Source organism: Lipophrys pholis, assembly GCF_963383615.2.
Source record: "Lipophrys pholis genome assembly, chromosome: 5".
In the NCBI taxonomy this organism is placed as follows: Eukaryota; Metazoa; Chordata; class Actinopteri; order Blenniiformes; family Blenniidae; genus Lipophrys; species Lipophrys pholis.
Genome location: NC_137628.1, coordinates 2,435,922 through 2,457,163, shown reverse-complemented (window position 1 = coordinate 2,457,163; position 21,242 = coordinate 2,435,922). Strand labels below are relative to the sequence as shown.

General features: G+C 45.3%; 2 protein-coding genes across 2 annotated transcripts; one reads left to right on the top strand and one right to left on the bottom strand.

Annotated features, from left to right (window-relative positions):
• Window positions 1–1,412: 1,412 nt before the first annotated feature.
• clgn (calmegin) lies at window positions 1,413–14,369 on the bottom strand. Its single transcript, XM_080464404.1, has 15 exons — window positions 14,168–14,369; window positions 11,941–12,198; window positions 11,785–11,858; window positions 10,444–10,502; window positions 7,974–8,115; window positions 7,787–7,868; window positions 7,432–7,624; window positions 6,610–6,799; window positions 6,425–6,538; window positions 6,183–6,339; window positions 5,254–5,469; window positions 5,062–5,178; window positions 3,509–3,659; window positions 3,205–3,353; window positions 1,413–2,648 (listed from the first exon to the last, which is right to left on the bottom strand). The coding sequence occupies exons 2-15, from the start codon at window positions 12,196–12,198 to the stop codon at window positions 2,574–2,576; spliced, it is 1,977 nt and encodes a 658-aa protein (XP_080320530.1). The 5' UTR covers window positions 14,168–14,369; the 3' UTR covers window positions 1,413–2,573.
• An 862-nt stretch (window positions 14,370–15,231) lies between these two features.
• Window positions 15,232–20,790, top strand: exosc9 (exosome component 9). Its single transcript, XM_080464554.1, has 12 exons — window positions 15,232–15,424; window positions 15,614–15,708; window positions 16,026–16,145; window positions 16,318–16,420; window positions 16,531–16,668; window positions 17,468–17,550; window positions 17,643–17,775; window positions 18,726–18,814; window positions 19,469–19,615; window positions 19,696–19,862; window positions 19,945–20,020; window positions 20,148–20,790. Exons 1-12 carry the CDS (start codon window positions 15,359–15,361, stop codon window positions 20,203–20,205), a joined length of 1,275 nt encoding a protein of 424 aa, XP_080320680.1. The 5' UTR covers window positions 15,232–15,358; the 3' UTR covers window positions 20,206–20,790.
• Window positions 20,791–21,242: the final 452 nt, after the last annotated feature.

Below are 21,242 nucleotides of genomic sequence, written 5' to 3'. Positions count from 1 at the left end.
AGCTGGTCCACAAAGGTTACATTAGCATGTTAGCTGGTCCACAAAGGTTACATTAGCATGTTAGCTGGTCCACAAAGTTTACACTAGCATGTTAGCTGGTCCACAAAGGTTACATTAGCATGTTAGCTGGTCCACAAAGTTTACACTAGCATGTTAGCTGGTCCACAAAGGTTACACTAGCATGTTAGCTGGTCCACAAAGGTTACATTAGCATGTTAGCTGGTCCACAAAGTTTACACTAGCATGTTAGCTGGTCCACAAAGTTTACACTAGCATGTTAGCTGGTCCACAAAGTTTACACTAGCATGTTAGCTGGTCCACAAAGTTTACACTAGCATGTTAGCTAGTCCACTATCCAAACTTTAACATGTTAGCTAGTTTGTGTCTCACACATTAGCACGTTAGCTTGTTTATGTAGCACACGATAGCACGTTAGCTCATAAACAAGGACTTTCATGGTATTACACAATCCTGAGTGTGACTGATGCAACAGTGTTCTGACCACCTGCAGGTAGTGATGTCACCACAGTGAGCGAGGACGGATTTTATCTACATATTTTGGAAACAACTCCCCTGAAATCCACAGTTTTCAGGCAAATATTTTGATAAAATTATCATTTCTCGAGAGGAAAATTTGTTGTCTTTCAGTCTGTGTGGGTTTCGAAGCAGTCAGACGGAAACTTTAGACACTAGGAGGCGCAGTTTGACGCAGCCGCACGATTTTGCTCCATCTGACTCAATGATAAACGTGGCTCGATATCGTCGGGGGGAAGAAATGACAGCATTGTTCTCTCTCGTCAAAAAGGTCATTTTTTTGGGGAATTTCCCCCCCACATGTGTTACATCGTCTTGTTCGGCAGGTTCTTGTTGCGCTTGTTCGGGGTGTTCTATCGCGGCCGTCTCTGAGGACACATTTTGGCTTTCACATGTATTTGAATGTTAGGAGGGAGGCGGCAGGATTCGACGTTCGGAACTTTGACGACTAATAAAAATTAAATCGCTCGACTAATTAAAAAGTTGAACAGAATTATTGAGCGGGAGAATCTCCTCTGCCATTTAATAGTGTTTTGAAGCCGATACGATATTTGCCCTCAGAGGAGATAGCGTTTGCGTGAGGGCCTTTTATGGGTAAAAAACCTTACTTTGAAAGGCAAATTGCAGACTTCCTGTTGGATTTAGGTCAGGGTTCTCGGCGTGTGTTTTTTAGGCCTTTAGGAGACGAACAATTGAGTTTGGTTTGATCTCCCTACGACATTCCGATGGGCCGTGGTGGCCGTTTTAAATGTTTATAGGTGGCGCTAGAGAGCACATTTTGGCACTCTGGGAGTTATTTTTTTTACGACTCTGTAAGGACTTTAAGAACATGCAAAATTCATGTACTAGTCATCTCAATCAATCAAACTCAGGTATTTCGTATTAAATAAGTTTTATTTTTCCAAGAGCAATGTACAATTTGCAAAACAAATGTAAACGGGGAGAAATCTGCCACCATCTGGCCAGAGGGTGAACTACAAAAAGCCTGGAGACGACAAGATACGGAACAGAAAGTCCTCTGTTCCTCCAGGAAACCGGCTCGATGGATCCCAGCAGAGCTTCAGGAGGAAGAATCACATCGTACACGTTTGATAATCTCAGTCTCACGAACCCGACTGGAGGCGAAGGCGTTCGAACAAAACAAAAAAATAATCCCTTGTCTTAAAGCGGCAGGTTTGGGTTTGGAGGATTTCGTGAGGCTCTCCTCGACACCGGAGTCGCTCCAAAAAAACTCCGTCCGTCACTCCGTCTTCATAACGCTCAATAAATACGTCAGTGCTAACTTGTTTAGTTACGATAACTTAATAAAAAAACAGAAAAACACAGAAAAGTAATTGATGCTTGTTACAAACTACCTTAAATCTAATCGGAGCATCACCCCCCCCCCAAAAAAGAAAATGAAAGAGGTATTCTTTTAGCTTTAAACTGAGGCGACTTGTACAGACGAAACGTTCCGACTTCATCTGGAACGTTCTCTTGTGTTCCCCGAAGAACAAACTGAACGGGAACACTTAAGAATGGCGGCGTCCAACAAGCTCGATTAAACATGGAGACACGCGCGCGCGCGCACACACACACACACACATTATAGCCTCGCTTCCACTGCACAGAATGTGACAGTTCGGGTTTTCGTGCGTCCTCACCGCAAACGTTGTACCGAAAGAACCGCACCAAAGGCGTAGGATTTTTCGTGTGCCAACCTCCGCTTTGTGCGCTGGTTGTTTTGTTGCACAGTGTGTGCAGTGGAAACGAGGCTTGTTTGTGTGTGTTTAGAAAGGACGAGGAGGGGGCGGGGCTTATCGGGCTGACAATGGGTGTGTTGGTGGGGGAGGCGGGATGTGGCGACAGCGTGGAGCCTTGAGAAGGAGGAGAACCTCTAACTGCACAACGTCTCTGGGAGCTTGACCCACAGTGTGACGAGCAGAGAGGGAGACCGAGAGACGAGATGAGGGACGACGCGGGGGTGGGGGTCCATGTCCAGCGCGGGGTGGGGGTCCCTTCAGGCTACCGGTCTGTTTGGAGGAAGCTGCTGCACCTCCTCAGTCTTTCCGTACCCTCCTCTTCCTCACAGCTTGTTTGTGGCTCTCCTCGGCTGAATCTCCTCCCCTCTTCACCTGCAGGTCAAAGGTCGTCACAGGTTCACATGACAACAACATCTTCTGTGGACATTACCCCTGATGACCTATGGTGGCAGTGTTTAATACCCCTGATGACCTGTGGTGGCAGTGTTTAATACCCCTGATGACCTGTGGTGGCAGTGTTTAATACCCCTGATGACCTGTGGTGGCAGTGTTTAATACCTCTGATGACCTGTGGTGGGAGTGTTTAATACCTCTGATGACCTGTGGTGGCAGTGTTTAATACCTCTGATGACCTGTGGGGGCAGTGTTTGATACCTCTGATGACCTGTGGGGGCAGTGTTTGATACCTCTGATGACCTGTGGGGGCAGTGTTTGATACCTCTGATGACCTGTGGGGGCAGTGTTTGATACCTCTGATGACCTGTGGGGGCAGTGTTTAATACCTCTGATGACCTGTGGGGGCAGTGTTTGATACCTCTGATGACCTGTGGGGGCAGTGTTTAATACCTCTGTTTTGTGTTCTCTCTCTGCTCATCTCTGAAAAGCATCTTTCTTACAAGCAGAACTTCCTTCACTCAGTGACACCAACCTCATCTCCTGATGTTCTCTCTGGAGCTTTGCTGTCCTCCTGTCCTTCCTCCTCCTCCTCCTCGTCCTCCTCTTCCTTCTCCCCTGCGTCATTGTCCCCTGCTCTTCCAGGGTCTTCCTCCTCCTCCTCCTCTTCCTCAGCTTCTGCTGCTTTAGACATCAGACAAGGACAGAATTGCACGTTAGTTCAAATGTTCAAGTGTGTGTGTGTCTCTGCGTGTGTGTGTGTGTGTGTGTGTGTGTGTGCGCGTGTGTCTCTGCGTGTGTGTGTGTGTGTGTGTGTGTGTGTGTGTGTGTGTGTGTACCTGCAGCCGGTGCCGTTTCTGCAGCTCCTTTGTCCTCCTCGTCTGCTGCTGCCTCCTCTTCCTCCTCCTCCTCCTCCTCTTCTTCCTCCTCCTCTACTTCAGCTCGAGTACTAACGTCCACCTTCTTGTACTTGTACTCGTCTTCCGGTTTCTACAACCCCAAACAGGAAACAGTTTCACTCTTTATCCACTTCATTCATCATTATTCACTTTCATTTACGTTTTGAAAAGCAACACATTCACTTTGTTGGATTTTCATTCCGTGTTTCTCGACCAGGAAAACTTCTAAATGTTTTCATTTGTGCTGATTTTTAATGAAAATGGAAAAATTCAGTCCACATCTGGAGCTCATCCCACAAATGCATGTTTATGGACGTGGCACCATTTAACCCTTCATAGGACACCAATAGAAATACTTGGTAATTCAAATGTTATTGGAAGAAATCTCATTATTAACTTCTGTAACTTCATTATTATTAAAGACTTTATGGCTCAGAGACTTAAAGGTGAAAGGATTGAGATTTACTAACTGTGTAAAAGTATTTTCCTACCATGTTAAATGTTAAAGAAGAAGTACTACAGTACACAGTGACACTGTGCAATATTGTTATTATAATACGATGGATGTACGAGGAATAAATGTCAAATCTCATTAGTATTCAATATTATATGATTATAGTTGGTAAGTATTTTGCAGGGGGACTTAACAGTGAGAGCTGGATTATCTACCATCTGACACTATGGAGCCAGTTGACACTATGGGGCCAGTTGACACTATGGAGAGGGTTGACACTATGGAGAGGGTTGACACAATGGGGCCAGTTGACACTATGGAGCCGGTTGACTCTATGGAGAGGGTTGACACTATGGAGCCAGTTGACACTATGGAGCCGGTTGACACTATGGAGAGGGTTGACACTATGGAGCCAGTTGACACTATGGAGCCGGTTGGCACTATGGAGCCGGTTGGCACTATAGAGAGGGTTGACACTATGGAGCCGGTTGGCACTATAGAGAGCGTTGACACTATGGAGCCAGTTGACACTATGGAGCCGGTTGACAGGACTTTAAAGAGAAGCCTGAAGACAGTCGTTGTGTCTGGGGTTATGTTGTATCATTTTGATTTTGTTCCAAACTACAATGTGTTTTGGCTTTTGTGTTTGTTTTTGTTGTTGCTCTGATTTTAGGTTGTGAATGTCTCTGTATTGTAATTTCTATGTATATTGGACAAGTTTATGGATTTCCTGAATAACCTATGAGTATCATGTAGGGAATGTATGACAACAGGAACGATAGTTGGCACTACTATGGTAGCTGATGGAGATTCCTGAAACAATGAACAAAGACTAGGTACGTTTATATGTGCAGAGTCCAAATAACTTTTGGCTTTGGGCTTCTTTTATGTTTTTCCTTTGTTTGTTTTTTCTTGTTTAGTCTTCAGTGATCTTTAGGTATTCACAATAAAAAAGTATCTATTTCCTGTGAAAACTATGAAACGATAGAAGAACTGAGATGGCAGCAGTTGTTGGAGGAGGCGTGCAGCCGGTTTGTACCTTGGGCCAGCAGAAGAGCACGGTGAGTCCCACCGGCAGGCCCACCGTCAGGATGTAGATCACCCAGAGCCACGGACGCTCCTCGGCTGCGATCATCAGCTGAGCAAAGATCCCCGGCTGGAGGAAGACACACCGTCAGGTCTCGGGACGCCTTCAGGGGGAGGAGGGGGGGAGGGGCGGCACACCACTCACCTCGTTGGCGCTGGCCACCAGCTTCTTCAGCCCCCAGCTGTCGGAGGCCCAGCGGTCGGCCACCTCCTTCTCAGAGGTGATGATGAAGTTGTCGAAGTAGATGTCAGAGGTCATGGACCACAGCTCCAGTCCCAGAGCCTTGATGGGGGTCATCCTGAAGGGCTGCAGGTCCTCGAAATACTCCGGGTTAATGATCTTACGGGGCTTCCAGACTCCCTGGAGAGAAGGACCGAGGAAGTGGAAAGAGTTTGAGGACGAGGGCAGATCTTCATGTTACATGTTTTATAAGTGCAGAAACATCAGCAGTGGTCCAAGAACAAACAGGTCAGATTAAAGTCTTAATGATGCTTACAGCGGGATCGAGGCTCTCAGATCTCTTCACAGATCAAGTCGAATTATAGAATCACCACTTTGATAAATTTGAACATCAGCCAGCAGCAGAAATAAGTATTACAGGATTTTTTTCATTGCCGGGGGAGATTGCTCATATTAAACCGTAACATCAAAAATAGAACCAGTTGTCAGTCAAATAAGGTAAATAATACATGTTACTATATGTTTTACTATCTTATGCATTTCTTAAAGGTACCACTAGAGGGAGCTCACACAGCAGTCAGAGAGTTAAAAACGTGGGTTTCTTTGTTTTTCCATTTTTGGACCTTAAGAGCTCTTTCATTTAACTGGCCTCATTGTGTTGACAGTTAAAACTATCGGGCAGAAAAAAGCCAGAAATTCTTAGAATGTAAAGATATTGTTCTATAATTTGAAAGCCTCTGCTGTGTGACATTGACTGAGACTTTAAAATGAAGCTTTTAAGATGTCTTGTTGATTAAAGTTAATGTTTTGAATTCATGAAAACGGAGCAGAGTTCTTCTGAAGATGGACTCTGAGGTTCTTTTCTGTTTCCTGAAGGGGATCAGACCAGTTACCTGATAGTTGAGGTTGTCCACCAGCGCAGGTTTCCACTTGCCCTTGTACTGAGGGTTGTTGATCATTGGACGTTTCCACAAGCCGCAGCCGGGCGCCGTCTCACAGGCGGGGTTGGGGATCTGGGGGGCCTCCCACTCCCCGTCCATCTCCTCGTCCCTGTGGGCACGGGGGACGACGCGTCAGCCATCATCATTCAGAACAAGAACACCGTCAGAGGAAAAGCGGGGAGAGTCGTCCCTACCAGTCTTCTGGCTTCTCGGCGCTGGGGTCGGAGATGAACTCGGACTCGTAGTCTAACCAGCCCTCTGGCTTCAGAGCGTCGGGGTCTTCAACCTTTGCGGGCGCGTCCTCGTCCCTGCAACACATGGACACGGCGTCAGGAGACTGGCCGCGGCGTCACGGTGCGAGTGCGGCGGCTGCAGTCACCAGTCGTCGGGCTTCACGGCCTCCGGGTCGGGGATCTTGGCCCTCTCGTCCCAGTCCTCCGGCTTGGAGTCGTTGGGGTCGTCGATCTCTTTGGGGGGGTTGACCGGGGGCACGACGTCCTCCAGCAGGCTGCCGCGGCTCACACGGGACTGGTCGATGAACATCTCGTAGCTGTTGTCTGGATTGAGGACTGACACCGGGAGCTCCAGGTTAGTGGTCTGAGTCACACTTCTTCATGACACTGCAATGAACTCAATCTGAAGAATTTAATCCAGGAGCAGTCGATGAATCTTAAGCTCAAAGACGTTAACGTCACCTTGAGTGTTTGCACTTATCGCAGAATATACCATTCTTGTAATACTATTTTGAATCCTGTCTGAAAAACTCCGATTCTGTCTGTCGCCGGGCAACTGAAGAAAATGACTTGTGGAGTTCCCCAAGGCTCCATCCTGGGCCCACTTCTATTCAAATGTTAAATGTAAGTGGGCTCAGGAGGCTTCCACTGGCTCAGTCTGGATTACAAAAAGACAGAACTACACAGATTTACTTCACCAGGAGTCAAACTTTCACCAGATTCACAAACATTTAAAGAGTGATTTCTGAGTAAAGAGGAAAAACTGAGGGATATTGTTCAAAACGCGAGGTTAAAAACCCAATGGCTCCAACTCCTCATACACAGAAAGGCCCAGAAGTTAATTCATTCTAAAACTTTTCAAGGTCTTCCCTTCCTGCAGGCTACGTTTCTGTTCAACACTTTTGATGTCAAGCTCTTTGCACGCGGAGAGCTTCAGTATAAATAAAGTTTTGTGTGAGTCCACACACCCAGCGTGTAGAGGTGAGTCTTCTTGTCGGTGTAGGACTTCTTGAGGTCGACGTCGGGCCTCTTGGCGTGCTTCTCCTCCACGTCCTTGTTGAGCGGGTTCTTGTGGCGGAAGATGAAGTGCAGCTTGTAGTCCTCGCCACATTTGTCAGGTCCAAACATGATGGTGTACGGCGTGCGGTCGTTAAACTGCTCCTGCAGGAACAAACAGCCAAGAAGAACGAGTGAACCTGGAAAGGATTCCGGTTTGCCGACTCAAAAACCATTTCAGAACTTTGAAGTATTTTAAACTAGTTTAATAAAGAAATGATTTCATCATGTTGTGACACGTGGATCTTCTACCGAACACAAACTAACCAGGTTGAGAGTTCCACTGTCTGAGAGCAGTTTGATGTACGCTCCACCGCAGTCGATGCCGTCCTGGAAATTCACCTCGTACCTGCAACACACGGAGGTCCCAGCAGGTCCTGATTGTGGTTCTGTTCATGTTGATAAAGCCAGAGTGTGAGTGTGTGTGTGTGTGTGTGTGCGTGCGAGCGCTCACTGGACAACCAGAGGCTCGTCCTGGAAGACGAAGGGTTTGTCCAGCAGGGCGGCGATGGCGTGGTGTTTGGCTCGGGACTTGAGGATGAGGCCCAGGTCACCGGGAACCTTGTTTTCCTTCAGCTGCTCCACGCTCCACTTTCCTACGGGAAACAGGAAGTTATGAAACAGGAAGTGATGGTACTGCGGAAGAAAACGTGGTTTGTAGCCACATAAACGTGTTGATGTTCATGTTGTCATGGAAACGCGTTGGAGCAGCATTTGGCTGAATAAAAACTTTAATAACCATAAACGACAGTGAAAAGATGGAAAGTTACAGGTAAACACTCCCAAAGAAGAACTTTTTTCAGACATTTGACTTGAGAACTTTCATAGTTAACAGATTCTACAGAAACACCTTTAGCCTGTTTTGATCCAATTCGTCAGAATCTTCACTATTCTCTTGCATTACACTTCCTGTTCATGTTCATTTTAATTTCTTTTGAGCCGTTCACAAAGAAAAGTGCTCTGGAAACGTCTGAATTGTCCCTCCTAACTCCTGATCTATCGACTCTTCCTGAACCCCGGAAGTGTTTAGTGTGGCGGCCATGATGAGGACTGTCTGAATTCTCAATAAACAAAGGAAAGGAGGCTCGTTGCTTCCTTTAGAACCTCCTTTAGCTTAGGAACCACTGATGCTTCCTTTAGAACCTCCTTTAGCTTAGGAACCACTGATGCTTCCTTTAGAACCTCCTTTAGCTTACGAACCACTGATGCTTCCTTTAGAACCTCCTTTAGCTTAGGAACCACTGATGCTTCCTTTAGAACCTCCTTTAGCCTAGGAACCACTGATGCTTCCTTTAGAACCTCCTTTAGCTTACGAACCACTGATGCTTCCTTTAGAACCTCCTTTAGCCTAGGAACCACTGATGCTTCCTTTAGAACCTCCTTTAGCTTAGGAACCACTGATGCTTCCTTTAGAACCTCCTTTAGACTAGGAACCACTGATGCTTCCTTTATCAAAGGAGACCAGCTCATGTTCCCCCACAATTCCTTGTGGCGACAACATTTAAAGGGACCCGCTCATCGGAGCATTCAGGGAAACTCAGGATGTTGGAAAAAGGAGCAGATCATGTAAGTTACCAAAGCAATAATCTGCCTTGAACAACTTTAAAACATCTAAAACCCAAATTAACTTTTTATCGTCCATTTTCAGAAACTTGTAGTTCTTTCCCCACCATGGTGGACGTCACTAACTTGCGCCGCCGTCGCATTATTATGACGTCACTAAGTGAAAGTGCTGTCCGACTGCCACACCACTGTGATCACCTTTCACTAACTCCTTTAGGAAGCCTCCTAACACCTTTCACTAACTCCTTTAGGAAGCCTCCTAACACCTTTCACTAACTCCTTTAGGAAGCTTCCTAACGCCTTTCACTAACTCCTTTAGGAAGCTTCCTAACACCTTTCACTAACTCCTTTAGGAAGCTTCCTAACACCTTTCACTAACTCCTTTAGGAAGCTTCCTTACGCCTTTCACTAACTCCTTTAGGAAGCCTCCTAACTCCTTTCACTAACTCCTTTAGGAAGCCTCCTAACTCCTTTCATTAACTCCTTTAGGAAGCCTCCTAACGCCTTTCACTAACTCCTTTAGGAAGCCTCCTAACACCTTTCACTAACTCCTTTAGGAAGCCTCCTAACACCTTTCATTAACTCCTTTAGGAAGCCTCCTAACGCCTTTCACTAACTCCTTTAGGAAGCTTCCTAACACCTTTCATTAACTCCTTTAGGAAGCCTCCTAACTCCTTTCATTAACTCCTTTAGGAAGCCTCCTAACGCCTTTCACTAACTCCTTTAGGAAGCCTCCTAACACCTTTCATTAACTCCTTTAGGAAGCCTCCTAACATCTTTCACTAACTCCTTTAGGAAGCCTCCTAACACCTTTCACTAACTCCTTTAGGAAGCCTCCTAACATCTTTCACCAACTCCTTTAGGAAGCCTCCTAACACCTTTCACTAACTCCTTTAGGAAGCCTCCTAACACCTTTCATTAACTCCTTTAGGAAGCCTCCTAACGCCTTTCACTAACTCCTTTAGGAAGCCTCCTAACACCTTTCACTAACTCCTTTAGGAAGCCTCCTAACATCTTTCACCAACTCCTTTAGGAAGCCTCCTAACACCTTTCCTTAACCCCGTGATGTCATCCAGGGTTAAGGTAAAGTCCATAAATAAGGAGTTAGGAGGAACTTTTCGGACGTACCTCAAATGTTTTATGAGATATTAATTCAACAATTTCCTCTTTTTCCTAATAAGTTGCAATTTTTTTTTTTACCGTTTTCTGAAGGAAAAGAAAGAAGAAAATGCTGAGCGACATCAGAACTTTGAGAAACATGTCAGCAAAATAAAGAATTTTTCCTGCAATATAAACAAAGATTTTGGACTTGAGATTGTGTGTTTGGTTGCTATGAGGAAGAAGAAGGACAGTCGACGAACCGTCATATTTGGCGATGTCGTCGTCTGCGTCCTCCTTCACGGTTTTGGACTGCTGCCATCTGCAAAGTCGCATCACAAACAGTCAGAAAAACACGTCGACCTGCGTTTGTGAAAATGTAACTAATGGCCCTTTTCCTCCATATCCTCCTCAAGCCTTACTCGACTCGCTATTGACGCTTTTCTTCTTCCTGTTGGCCGCCCAGAGGATTCAGGAGCTCGACGGAGCGACCCGCTACGAGCATCTGGGAGGTCTACGAGCCGCAGTGTTTTGGATTAACTGGTTTCCCTGTTAACTGGTGACTGGCTTCCTGGAGCGTCTCCTTTTCACAACAGATGCTAAAAACCAAACGAGAATCCAGAGCTGTCCTGGCGAACGACGTTTAAACTATCGTACCGTTTGTTTGTCTTATTCTAACATAAGCTGTTGCTCACAGCGGGTGGCAGAAGTCACCAGTTAACAGGGGCACCAGTGAAACCGAAACACCAGAGAGCGAAGCACGATCGTAACCATACACATTTTGTGAAGTTTACAATTATTAAACATATAAAAATATATACTAACTAATCCATCATTTGAGCTGATTTCCAATGCACATTGGCTCCGCATCATATCGGAGTGATTACTTGTGCACGATGGGGGGGCAAAGTCCGATGACTCTGCCGTGGTCGTACTATAATTTAATGGAAAACAACCGAGGACGAGGTGAGTAGAGACAAGTCGAGTAAGGACGAGTAGGAGCTCGTGGAAAAACGCCATAACTAAACTAACTCTCCCTCGTTTAGAAGTTTGAAAGCTGCACAAGCAGATTTTAAGGTTCAATTCATCTTCGACCGTCGGGGGTGATCGGACAGTCAGAAACACGGAGCTCAACACTTCTCTGCTTTCTGGTAGATTTGAATCGTCTCGACATAAAAAGTTGCGTTTATGAGACAAACACTTGGCAGCCGTGTTTTTTTAATCCAAACCACTGAATGAGAGAACGCAGGTGTCGTGTTCCGTCATCTCATAAACGTCCCATTCAGTTTTTTCAAGTTCGGTCCAGAATGGAGCGAACGTTCCCAGTCAATCAGCTTTCAGCACATCCACTTTAGATATTAATATGAACAGACTAATATATATATATATATATTTTTTTTTTACTTCTGGTAACCATGTTTGAAGCTGTAAAGATCATAAGGAGTGTAAAGGTACATAAACTGTACGTGTCACTTTGAGTTCAGATTTCCAGTCGTTTGGTATTTGAGGAAACCAGAGCGACGTTGAGTTCTATCATTCCACAGTTTGACGTATATCAGTTTAACTTAACGCTGCCAAGTTGTGAATATGAATCCACACTTTACTTGTTCAGTGTTCCCTCGTCGAATGTTTCTGCAAAGTACACGTCTCCAGTGGGAACGGGAGTCTTGTAGGTCACCTGGACAAACGTTATCAGATGAAAGGAGTGAATGAATACGAGGTTTTGCTCACGTCAGGTCAGATTTTTTTAATAAACGAACCTCGAAAGACACGTCGGGTCCCGCCGCAGCCTTCCCTCCGGTCTCCTCGGGGAGCTCTTCATCCATCACTGTCGCTTCCTCTTCCTCCTCCTCCTCATCCTCGGCCATCAGGACCTGCATCTCCTCTTCATCCAGGCCCAGGTCTTCATCATCCAGGTCCAACATGTGAGCCTCCGGCTGCTCCTCCAGGGCCGCCGCCGCCACCGCCAGCAAGGACAGGAGCAGCACTCGACACACCCAACCTCGATCCAACTTCATCTGCAGGGAGGAGGAGGAGGAGGAGGAGGAGGAGGGGGAGGGGGAGGAGGAGGAGGGGGAGGGGGAGGAGAAGAAGAGACAGGTGTGAGGAGGTAGTTTATTTATGGAGAGCGTGTGTGTGTGTGTGTGTGTGTGTGTGTCAGTGATCTAAATAGAGCACACTGTGTAAAATGATGAAGGGCCGGGTGAGTGAAGAGACGGAGGTCACATTAGTGCACATTAGATGTCTTCAGATCTTTTTTCCACACAAGACCTCCAATCAGCACTTTCCTCTGCTGGGGAATATTTCACCACCGGCTGAACCACAAAAACGTTTCTGCTTCCACACGTTTCCTCTCCTCCTTTCAGCCGCGCACTCGATGAACAAACCACAGACGAGCTGCCGAGTAACGCCTTCATTCACTCATCGATCGGCTCGTGGCGAGCGGCAGGAAATGAAAGATGGCTGCAGACGGCTCAGCGGCACGCTTTACCTAACATCTCATCGAGGAGGAGGAGGAGGAGGAGGATGAAGAAGGACTGATAAGAACAAGCAGCATGAGGAGGATTTCATCTTTGACGAAACAGTTGATGAAAGTCCATCAAGTCCCCTCTCAGATATTAAGCCTCAACATTTGTTTAGATAATTAATTTTTCCAATAAAGTAAGATCTCCTGTGAAACAGACATGAATGCGATCGCTGAGCGATTACGTCGAGGGTCGGCTTTAGTGTAACGCAGCGACTGTCCACTAGTGGGAGCTGCAGAGTCATCAGACGGACATTTGTCTCTCTCTCAGGACAGACGTCAGCAGCGGCGTCTATCATCTCCCTCTATACCGGAGGTCGGCAACTTTAACCTCGTTTGTCTTGGAAAAATGGTGTCATCGGTGGTTCAGAACAGAAACTCAAAACGCCACAAACGTTTTCCATCTTCACTTCAACACGTCGTCGCGTAAACGAGGCCCAATTTCCCCAACAGGGCGGCGTGACAGCTTCGCTCTGCTCCTGACGGCCGAGACGTAACCCGACGTCTGTTTTGCTCAATAAGAAATATCTCTTCATCCAGAGCTTCTTTTTCAACGATTTTTACGAGCTACTCTTGCTTAGTCTCTTGGCCTGACCACATCCTGACCACATCCACCGCCTCTCGACCCTACAACCCCGCGACCCCTCACCACGACGCCACCTAACGGCAACAGTGGCGGACTACCTGTTCCAGATCGACCTGCAGAAGCTGCTGATGCTCGTCGCTTTGATAAGGCCACGTGTTGGATTTGTCGAGTACGGGGAACTTTTCATACGGTTTCTAATTCTCTGGGTTTTTTTTTTGTGTATTTCCACGGCAAGAGTTACAGCGCCACTCAAAGTCCTGGCGTATGTTCTGCATCGTTTAGACTGGTGTTCATGGAAAACAAAAATACAAATTTTGAGAACGACGGGGAGGAAAAAGATTGTTTTGGCTAGTGTGGACAGGACCTCAGAGTCTGTGTCTGGAAATCACAATTCAGTATCTTTACATATCTGCTTCAGTAAATAAATAAATAAAGATGTTTTTCATGAACTGTCTTTGAGGTCACGATTGCTCTGGCAGCCAAGATGCTTGACCCAACCAATAATGTAATAATGTAATAATAACATGGGGGATGGGATAATAATAATCATTTTTATTAGATTGGGGATTTCGCAGTGACTCCCTGAGGTCCGGTCAACCGGAGCTGAACGGCCTCATGCGGCCCGCGGGCCTCAGGCTGTCAGCTCGCTGCTACCTCTTTACCATAACATAATATTATCCAATGGATCAACGAGCTGAAACATGTAGCACACAGATTAAACGGACACTGACGGTAAAGAAACAAGAGATTAGATTATTCTTTTTGGCATAAAACGCGGGTTAAAGTGTGTTTTGGAGCTGCATGAATGAATGAATGAATAGCTGTTAGCATGCTACGTTAGCACTGATGGAGAGGCGGCACGAGCACACAAACAAACCTTCAGACCTTTCTCTTTCTTGCAGGGGGAATAACGACTCCTCGAGTCAAACTGCTTCGATTAAAAAAGAAAGAAACAGAAAGAAGATTGAACGTGTCCGGCCCGCGGGGAGTGCGACCAGGATCCGGAGGGGGAGAACAGCGGAAGAGCACCGTTATGGTCGGAGGGGGGAGGGCCGTTTGTCGTGAACAGCCCGAATAACGGAGAAATACCGCGCATGCGCAGCTCGAGCACCACCGGTACATTCAAGGACCTCCCAAAGCGTTCGAGAGGATTTCAGACTATGAAGAGAAACAACAAATTCAAGTCAGAACAATCAGATATTCCTTTAAAAGACCCACAGGAGGGAAATAATATGCAGCAGCAATAACAGACATTAATCGTGCGAGTTTACAGTGGTAAATATAAATAAAAAGAAAGGGCACTCAGTAGTGCGCATACCTTCACCAACACCACATTTGTTTGGAGAACCGGTTTAGCATCGCTAGTATGATAGCCATGATAGTCATATTTAACGGTTATCAGACAAATACTGAGCAGGGAGCGTCTCCATGGCACTTCATGAGGTCCCTCTCTCATACACTTTGTATGGGAAATTAGTTCATAGTTTTTGGGGATTTATTTGGAAATGGTTAGTCGTTCGCGTCCCAAAAATATAATGGATTGGTCCTTGGATGATGACAATACATCACTGAAATTTTCATGCAATTGTTTGTGAAAAGTTGTAAAATAAATAAAAAAGTTAATAAATAAATAAACTAGAATGGGCACTCTGTTGTACATTTATGCATCAAAACATACAAAGACTCTGAGGAGAGTTTACTCGTTTCTAAATTACGAGTTTGTTGTTAGTCATTGAATGCACCACATCATCCGGCTGAATTTCAAAGCAAAGCTTTGACGCTGGTTAATTATTATTTATCGCAAGCAATAAAAATATCGAAAAAAAGCCACAAAGATGATGATAAAGTACTTCTAGTACACCAGGGTAGAAACAACAGCATGAAAGCCAAATAAACACAAATAAGAAACACATTTTGTCTGCATTCTGATGACGTACAGATGTACTTCCGGTTCAGACGTCAGGGGACACTAATGGCGTCCACGTGTGTTTTGGATCTTTGAACGAAAACATTGATCTAAAAGTGCCATTTAATCAGAATTAAAAATATCTATTTAGAATAAAAAGAGATGAAAGACACTCCGCTGTCCAACTGTGAACGGGACTTTATTCTGAAGGCCATCGAGGAGAAAAAGGTGACTTTTTAAATCAGTTTTACTTGAATATAACAGAAAATTATGTTTGGATGTCATTTATTTGGAAGATTTTGTGTTGTTGGGGGAGTTATGTTTGAAGGAGGTGGTTTTCTTTTAAACGCAATGAGCTCCAATAATGTACGTATAGTTTTACGAGGAGTGATGCGTTCATGACCCTCTGTTATGCAGCGTCTGGATGGACGGCAGACTTACGACTTCCGACAGATAAAGATCACGTTTGGAACCGATTATGGATGCTGCTTCGTGGATCTGGGAAAAACCAGGTGAAGTTCTTCCCGACACGTCTGCAAAGTAACACCAAAGTAACGTTCATCCTTAATTACGGAAACGAGCCTGCATAGCACGTCCGATGTCTCCTGTATGGTGCATTCACAGTCCCCTGTATGTCGCATTCACAGTCCCCTGCGTGTTGCATTCACTTTCTCCTGTATGGTGCATTCCTTTTCCCCCTGCGTGGTGCATTCACAGTCCCCTGCGTGGTGCATTCATAGTCCCCTGCGTGGTGCATTCACAGTCCCCTGCGTGTTGCATTCACTGTCCGTTGCTCTGAGCTGTGTGTTCTACATGTTGTGGTCTTCAGGGTCATGGCTCAGGTCTCCTGCGAGCTGGTGGCTCCTAAAGAGAGTCGGCCCAATGAGGGCATCATGTTCTTCAACATCGAGCTGTCACCCATGGCGTCTCCGGCATTCGAGCAGGGACGGTGAGGATTTTGAACTTCGATATGAATCTGAAAGATTTCATGTTCTGCAAGTAATTGATGTGTGTGTGTGTGTGTGTGTGTGTGTGTGTGTGTGTGTGTGTGTGTGTGTGTGTGTGTGTGAGTGTGTTAGGACTGGAACTGATCTCTGGGTGTGTTTTCTTTGCCTCCTCAGGCAATCGGAGCTGTCGGTGAAGCTGAACCGGCAGCTGGAGAGATGTCTGAGGAACTCCAAGTGCATCGATACAGAATCTCTGTGTGTGGTGGCCGGAGAGAAGGTCACACGCACACACACACACACACACACACACACACACACACACACACACACACGCGCGTGCGCAGACGATGACGATGCGACGGCACTCTGCTCTGTCGGTGTGTTCAGGTGTGGCAGATCCGAGTGGACGTCAGCATGCTGAACAACGACGGGAACCTGATGGACGCCGCCAGCGTGGCCGCCATCACGGCGCTGTGTCACTTCAGACGCCCCGACGTCGGCATCCAGGGTGACGAAGTCACGGTGGTGAGTGAGTGAGTGAGTGAGTGAGTGGAGAGTGAGGAACCCGGTTCAAATCCCGGTTGGAGCAGACCTGTCTGATGTGATTGGATTAACATACTCAGGATATCCCTCTGTTGCCTGGTTAACTTACCCAGACATGCGTGATGCTCATAAGCATTAACACAAAGCAAGTTAACAAACCCAGAGCAGGCGACTTCACCATAGAGGAGCATTTATTGTCTGACAGTGTGAAAAGTTCAAACACATCCGCCAGGCTAAAAGCAAAACTGTTGCTGCAGGCAAAACAAGAAAACTGCTATTATTATCCTCACTGATCTTCTTTTAGTTTAGATTTTCCATCGAGGTATTTTGAGGCTAAGTTTCCTCTGTGTGTGTGTGTGTGTGTGTGTGTGTGTGTGTGTGTGTGTGTGTGTGTGTGTGTGTGTGTGTGTGTGTGTGTGTGTGTGTGTGTGTGTGTGTGTGTGTGTGTGTGTGTGTGTGTGTGTGTGTGTGTGTGTGTGTGTGTGTGTGTGTGTGTATTTGTGCTCTGGAAAAAGTGTGATGAATCAGTTCACGTCTTTTAAAGCTGGAAAACGAGACATGGCCTGACGCCATTGCATTTTTAGTTCATGTTAAAAATTGTTTCTAAATTTAACAGCAAGTCTTGGAAATGTTTTTGGTTCTTCTCGAAGCTGTTATTCTCCATGCTAGTTGTAAGCCGCAGCCTGGCGCATCGAGGCCCGTCCGTCTTGTAATACCAGTTTGCACCACCAGGTGGTGCGGTGAGTCGGTCTCTGTTAAAGTTGAGTATTTCTGCCCCCAGTACAGTCCGGAGGAGCGAGACCCGATCCCCCTCAGCATCTATCACATGCCCATCAGCGTCAGCTTCTCCTTCTTCCAGCAGGGGTGAGACCTTCTCCCTCTTCATTTACGTTGTTTTTCTGCTCTGAGCTGTTCATGACATCGGGAGGGTGTCGGCGTTTGCTCCCCGCCCGCAGGACGTTCCTGCTGGTGGACCCGTGCGAGAGGGAGGAGCGAGTGATGGACGGCCTGCTGATGATCGCCATGAACAAGCACAGAGAGATCTGCTCCATCCAGTCCAGCGGCGGCATCATGCTGCTCAAAGAGCAGGTGAGAGGACCCCAAAGTGTTCCAGACAGCCGCATTAAAGGCCAACTGACATCAGGAATACATCCATTCAGTTCTTATCTCGCCTCTGTGAGGCGATTGGATGTCTCATCTCTTGAAAAGTCGTGAGTGGAGGTTTAATTTTTCCTCCTTTCGATTCGTCCAGCACTGGTGGGCGTGTCCCAAAGACGTTTTGGTTGAAGCTCTAAGCTCCACCCACGACGAGCTCACTGCTCCGTTACGACGGTTAAATGTAGATAAACTATTAAGTCTAGGGGATCAATAGAATAAATTGAAATAAATATAATAAACGTGTGAGATTTTGATCCAGCTGGCAGCACATTGGCTTTTAAAGCTGCCAATCAAATGTGGGACACGCCCCCTTCAGTTTGTACTATCAGATATAAATCCAACTACCATTTGAGTGATATACAAGTGAGACGATATAATATTATAAAACTTTAATATTGAAGTAAAAATACGAAGAATACATGAGAAATATGAACAGTATTGTTGATTTTAATGGTCATCACGGCGCCGTAACGGTAGTGAAGTAACATGCGGAGACATTGCAAGCAAATGTGGTTGAAATCCAACGTTTTCCCACGATGTGACACGTAATACCTCTCAGTGACAGTATTAAAGCCAAACTGCTTGTTTTTAACCAACCAGGTGAAAGTGTTATGATTAGTAAAGCTTGACTCGACAGAATGAGCCTGTTAGTCTGAACCGAGGGCAAAGAAACTGCTGTTTCTCCGATTTTTTTTAAACTTTTTTCAGAGAAGGTTTCCTGAATAAAGTGCACGAATGTAGTATTTCATGTTAACAAGCAGTGATTTGGGAGTTTTATTGGGTCAGAAATGCAGTTTGTTTCCTCGTCTTACCGTTGGTATTTCACACCAGAAGGCGATTGTGTAAATAACTGGTATTTGTTTGTCTGTTTGTTGCTGCAGGTGATGAGATGCAGTAAAATCGCCGCCGTCAAAGTGTCTGAGATCACGGAGCTCATCAGCAAAGCGCTGCTGAACGACAAAACGGCCCGGTGAGAGATTAACCCTCAAACCAGCATCTTCTGCTCAATTTTAACCATGTAAACTATGTAAACTATGTAAACGGCATAAATCAGGTTCTCTTTCCTCATTTAAAGCATTTTTCTTCTTCAACAAACAACACAGAGGAATTAGATCGACGTTCAAGCTTTCCGAAGCGAAGTAGAGCCGTCTGATATTAATCTATCTTTTATTCTGTTTTGTTTGTTTTCCAGTACATAAGCATCTGCACTCTGTTTACTTTTTGTCATTTTTCTTATTCAAATTCTTTTAATTAATTAATCGCACCGTTTCTCTGAATTAATTGAAATTAATCAGACTTTTCTTTCACATTTCCTGTCATTTAGAAGTTTTTTTTTTTTTTATTAAACTTCTATTGTGTAAATTTGTGATGTATTAATTAATTCACTGAACCTGTGCGACTGAATAATTTAGAAATGTTAATAGATATAGACAGCCTGGATTATTTCATACCTGGTGGCTACAGGTCAAAGGGTCAGACGCTCAGTGCTGCTGGTCGGAGCCGCTGGTGGGAAGTGGAACTGCGCCGTCAACTTAACGGACCTCAGCGTCGTTCTATCCGGTGTTCCGTTGCCTCGCTGCAGTCTTCCCTGTTAATCGGTGCGTGTTGTGGTTTTCCGTCTCAGGAAAGCCGGCGGTCGCTGTGGTTTCGCCGAGTCGATGCCTCAGGAGCGGATCACCGCTCTGAAGATGGACGAGACGCCGGTGGAGATGTCGGACGCGACGGAGCGCGCCAACGACATCGTGGAGAAAGCCGAAGCGCCGTCTCGGACGTATCCCGAAGCGAACCTCCGAGAAAATGTTTCCTTTTTTTTTATTTTTAAACCTTTTGCCTCCTTGACCGCAGACACAGGGTCCCGTCCCCACTGGTCCCCGCCCCGGGGGTTGGACAGGTCGGACAGGGGCAGCAGAACTCCTGGGGGCTCCAGGAGGAAGACGACGGCGAGGATGATGATGAGGACGATGATGAAGACCAGAATGATATGGAGACGGAACCACAGGAGAAGAACAAAGGAACAGGTTCTGTGACACTTTTAAATATCACTTAAAAATATTCTGTGATTAGTTTTTAAAGAGAATAATTCATCGTTTTGCCTCGCAGGCGATGTGGTGGAAATATCCGACAGTGAGGAAGAGGAAGTGGTCATTCTTCATCCAAACACGTCAGACAAAGCAAAGCAAGTGCTTCTGTTTCTCTCCATCTACAAGGAGTTTATACTCCTGATATTTATACTCCTTATACTGATTTGTAACTTTGCACAACGACAATTGATTTGTTTTTAATTGATTTTCTCCGACTTTCAGAAACTCCACTTCTCACCAGAAGGGGGCAGCAGCATCAAAGAAAAGGCAGAAGAAATGAGATGAGCGTCTGATCTGCTGCAGATGATCCGCAGCATCATATTACAGTGAACTGCTTCTCAGCTTTATGGGAGCTTCACCTCTTTCTTGAAGCAGCCAACAGACAAATGTACATTAACCGTTTGTCACACAATGTATTTTCTACTCATTAAAGTATTTCTTCAATATTTTCAGCCAAATTAAGGAGTTGGAATCACTTTTTTTCCTCTTCTGCACACTGCAGGTTACAGTTTGATGTATGTATGCACTTGTATGTCCTTCACCCTTTAACTTAAGCGTTTTGGTACACAAACTTTTGAGTGATTTTTTTAAAATTAAAATCTACCAGATTAAACTAATCAACGTGGACAAAGGATCCTTCAAAACTTTTTTTTTTAATTACTTTTTATTTCATTCAAATAAAAACAAAACAAAGAAACAATGTTTTTGATCTTTCAAGACACCAGAAGAGGATATTACTCGTGCATGAAGAAAAATTACATTTCTATTTCTGCAAATGTTTCTAAATTTATGTAAAATAAAAATAAAGAATTGTTGATGAAGCGGATGATAAAGGGTTACTGAAAATATCTGCTTTTGAAATATCTTTTTTTTTAATTGTACCTAAACGAGAAAACATAGTTGAAGACATTCAGCAGTGTAATCTTTCAGTTTAGATATTTCTTTAGTGGGTTAAGTGAAAAAAAAAATTAGGTTCCACCGAGATTTGAACTCGGATCGCTGGATTCAGAGTCCAGAGTGCTAACCATTACACCATGGAACCGATGGAGGCGTCCGGGAGAAATCATAACACAAATCATGTAATTATATAAGAGCGGCACAAGCGTTGTTGCGTAAACGCAGACACGTGTTACTAATATCACCATATCACATATATGGAGTTAAACTCCGTAATAACCAGGCCTCCTGATGAATGAATACTTGTGTATAATAAAACATGAAGCGCTTCACTACTGCTCGGTTCAACTGCAACAATACTGCTGATTTGGTTGAAATGCAACAATAACATTTAATCAATGGCTCGATTTGAATGTAAAG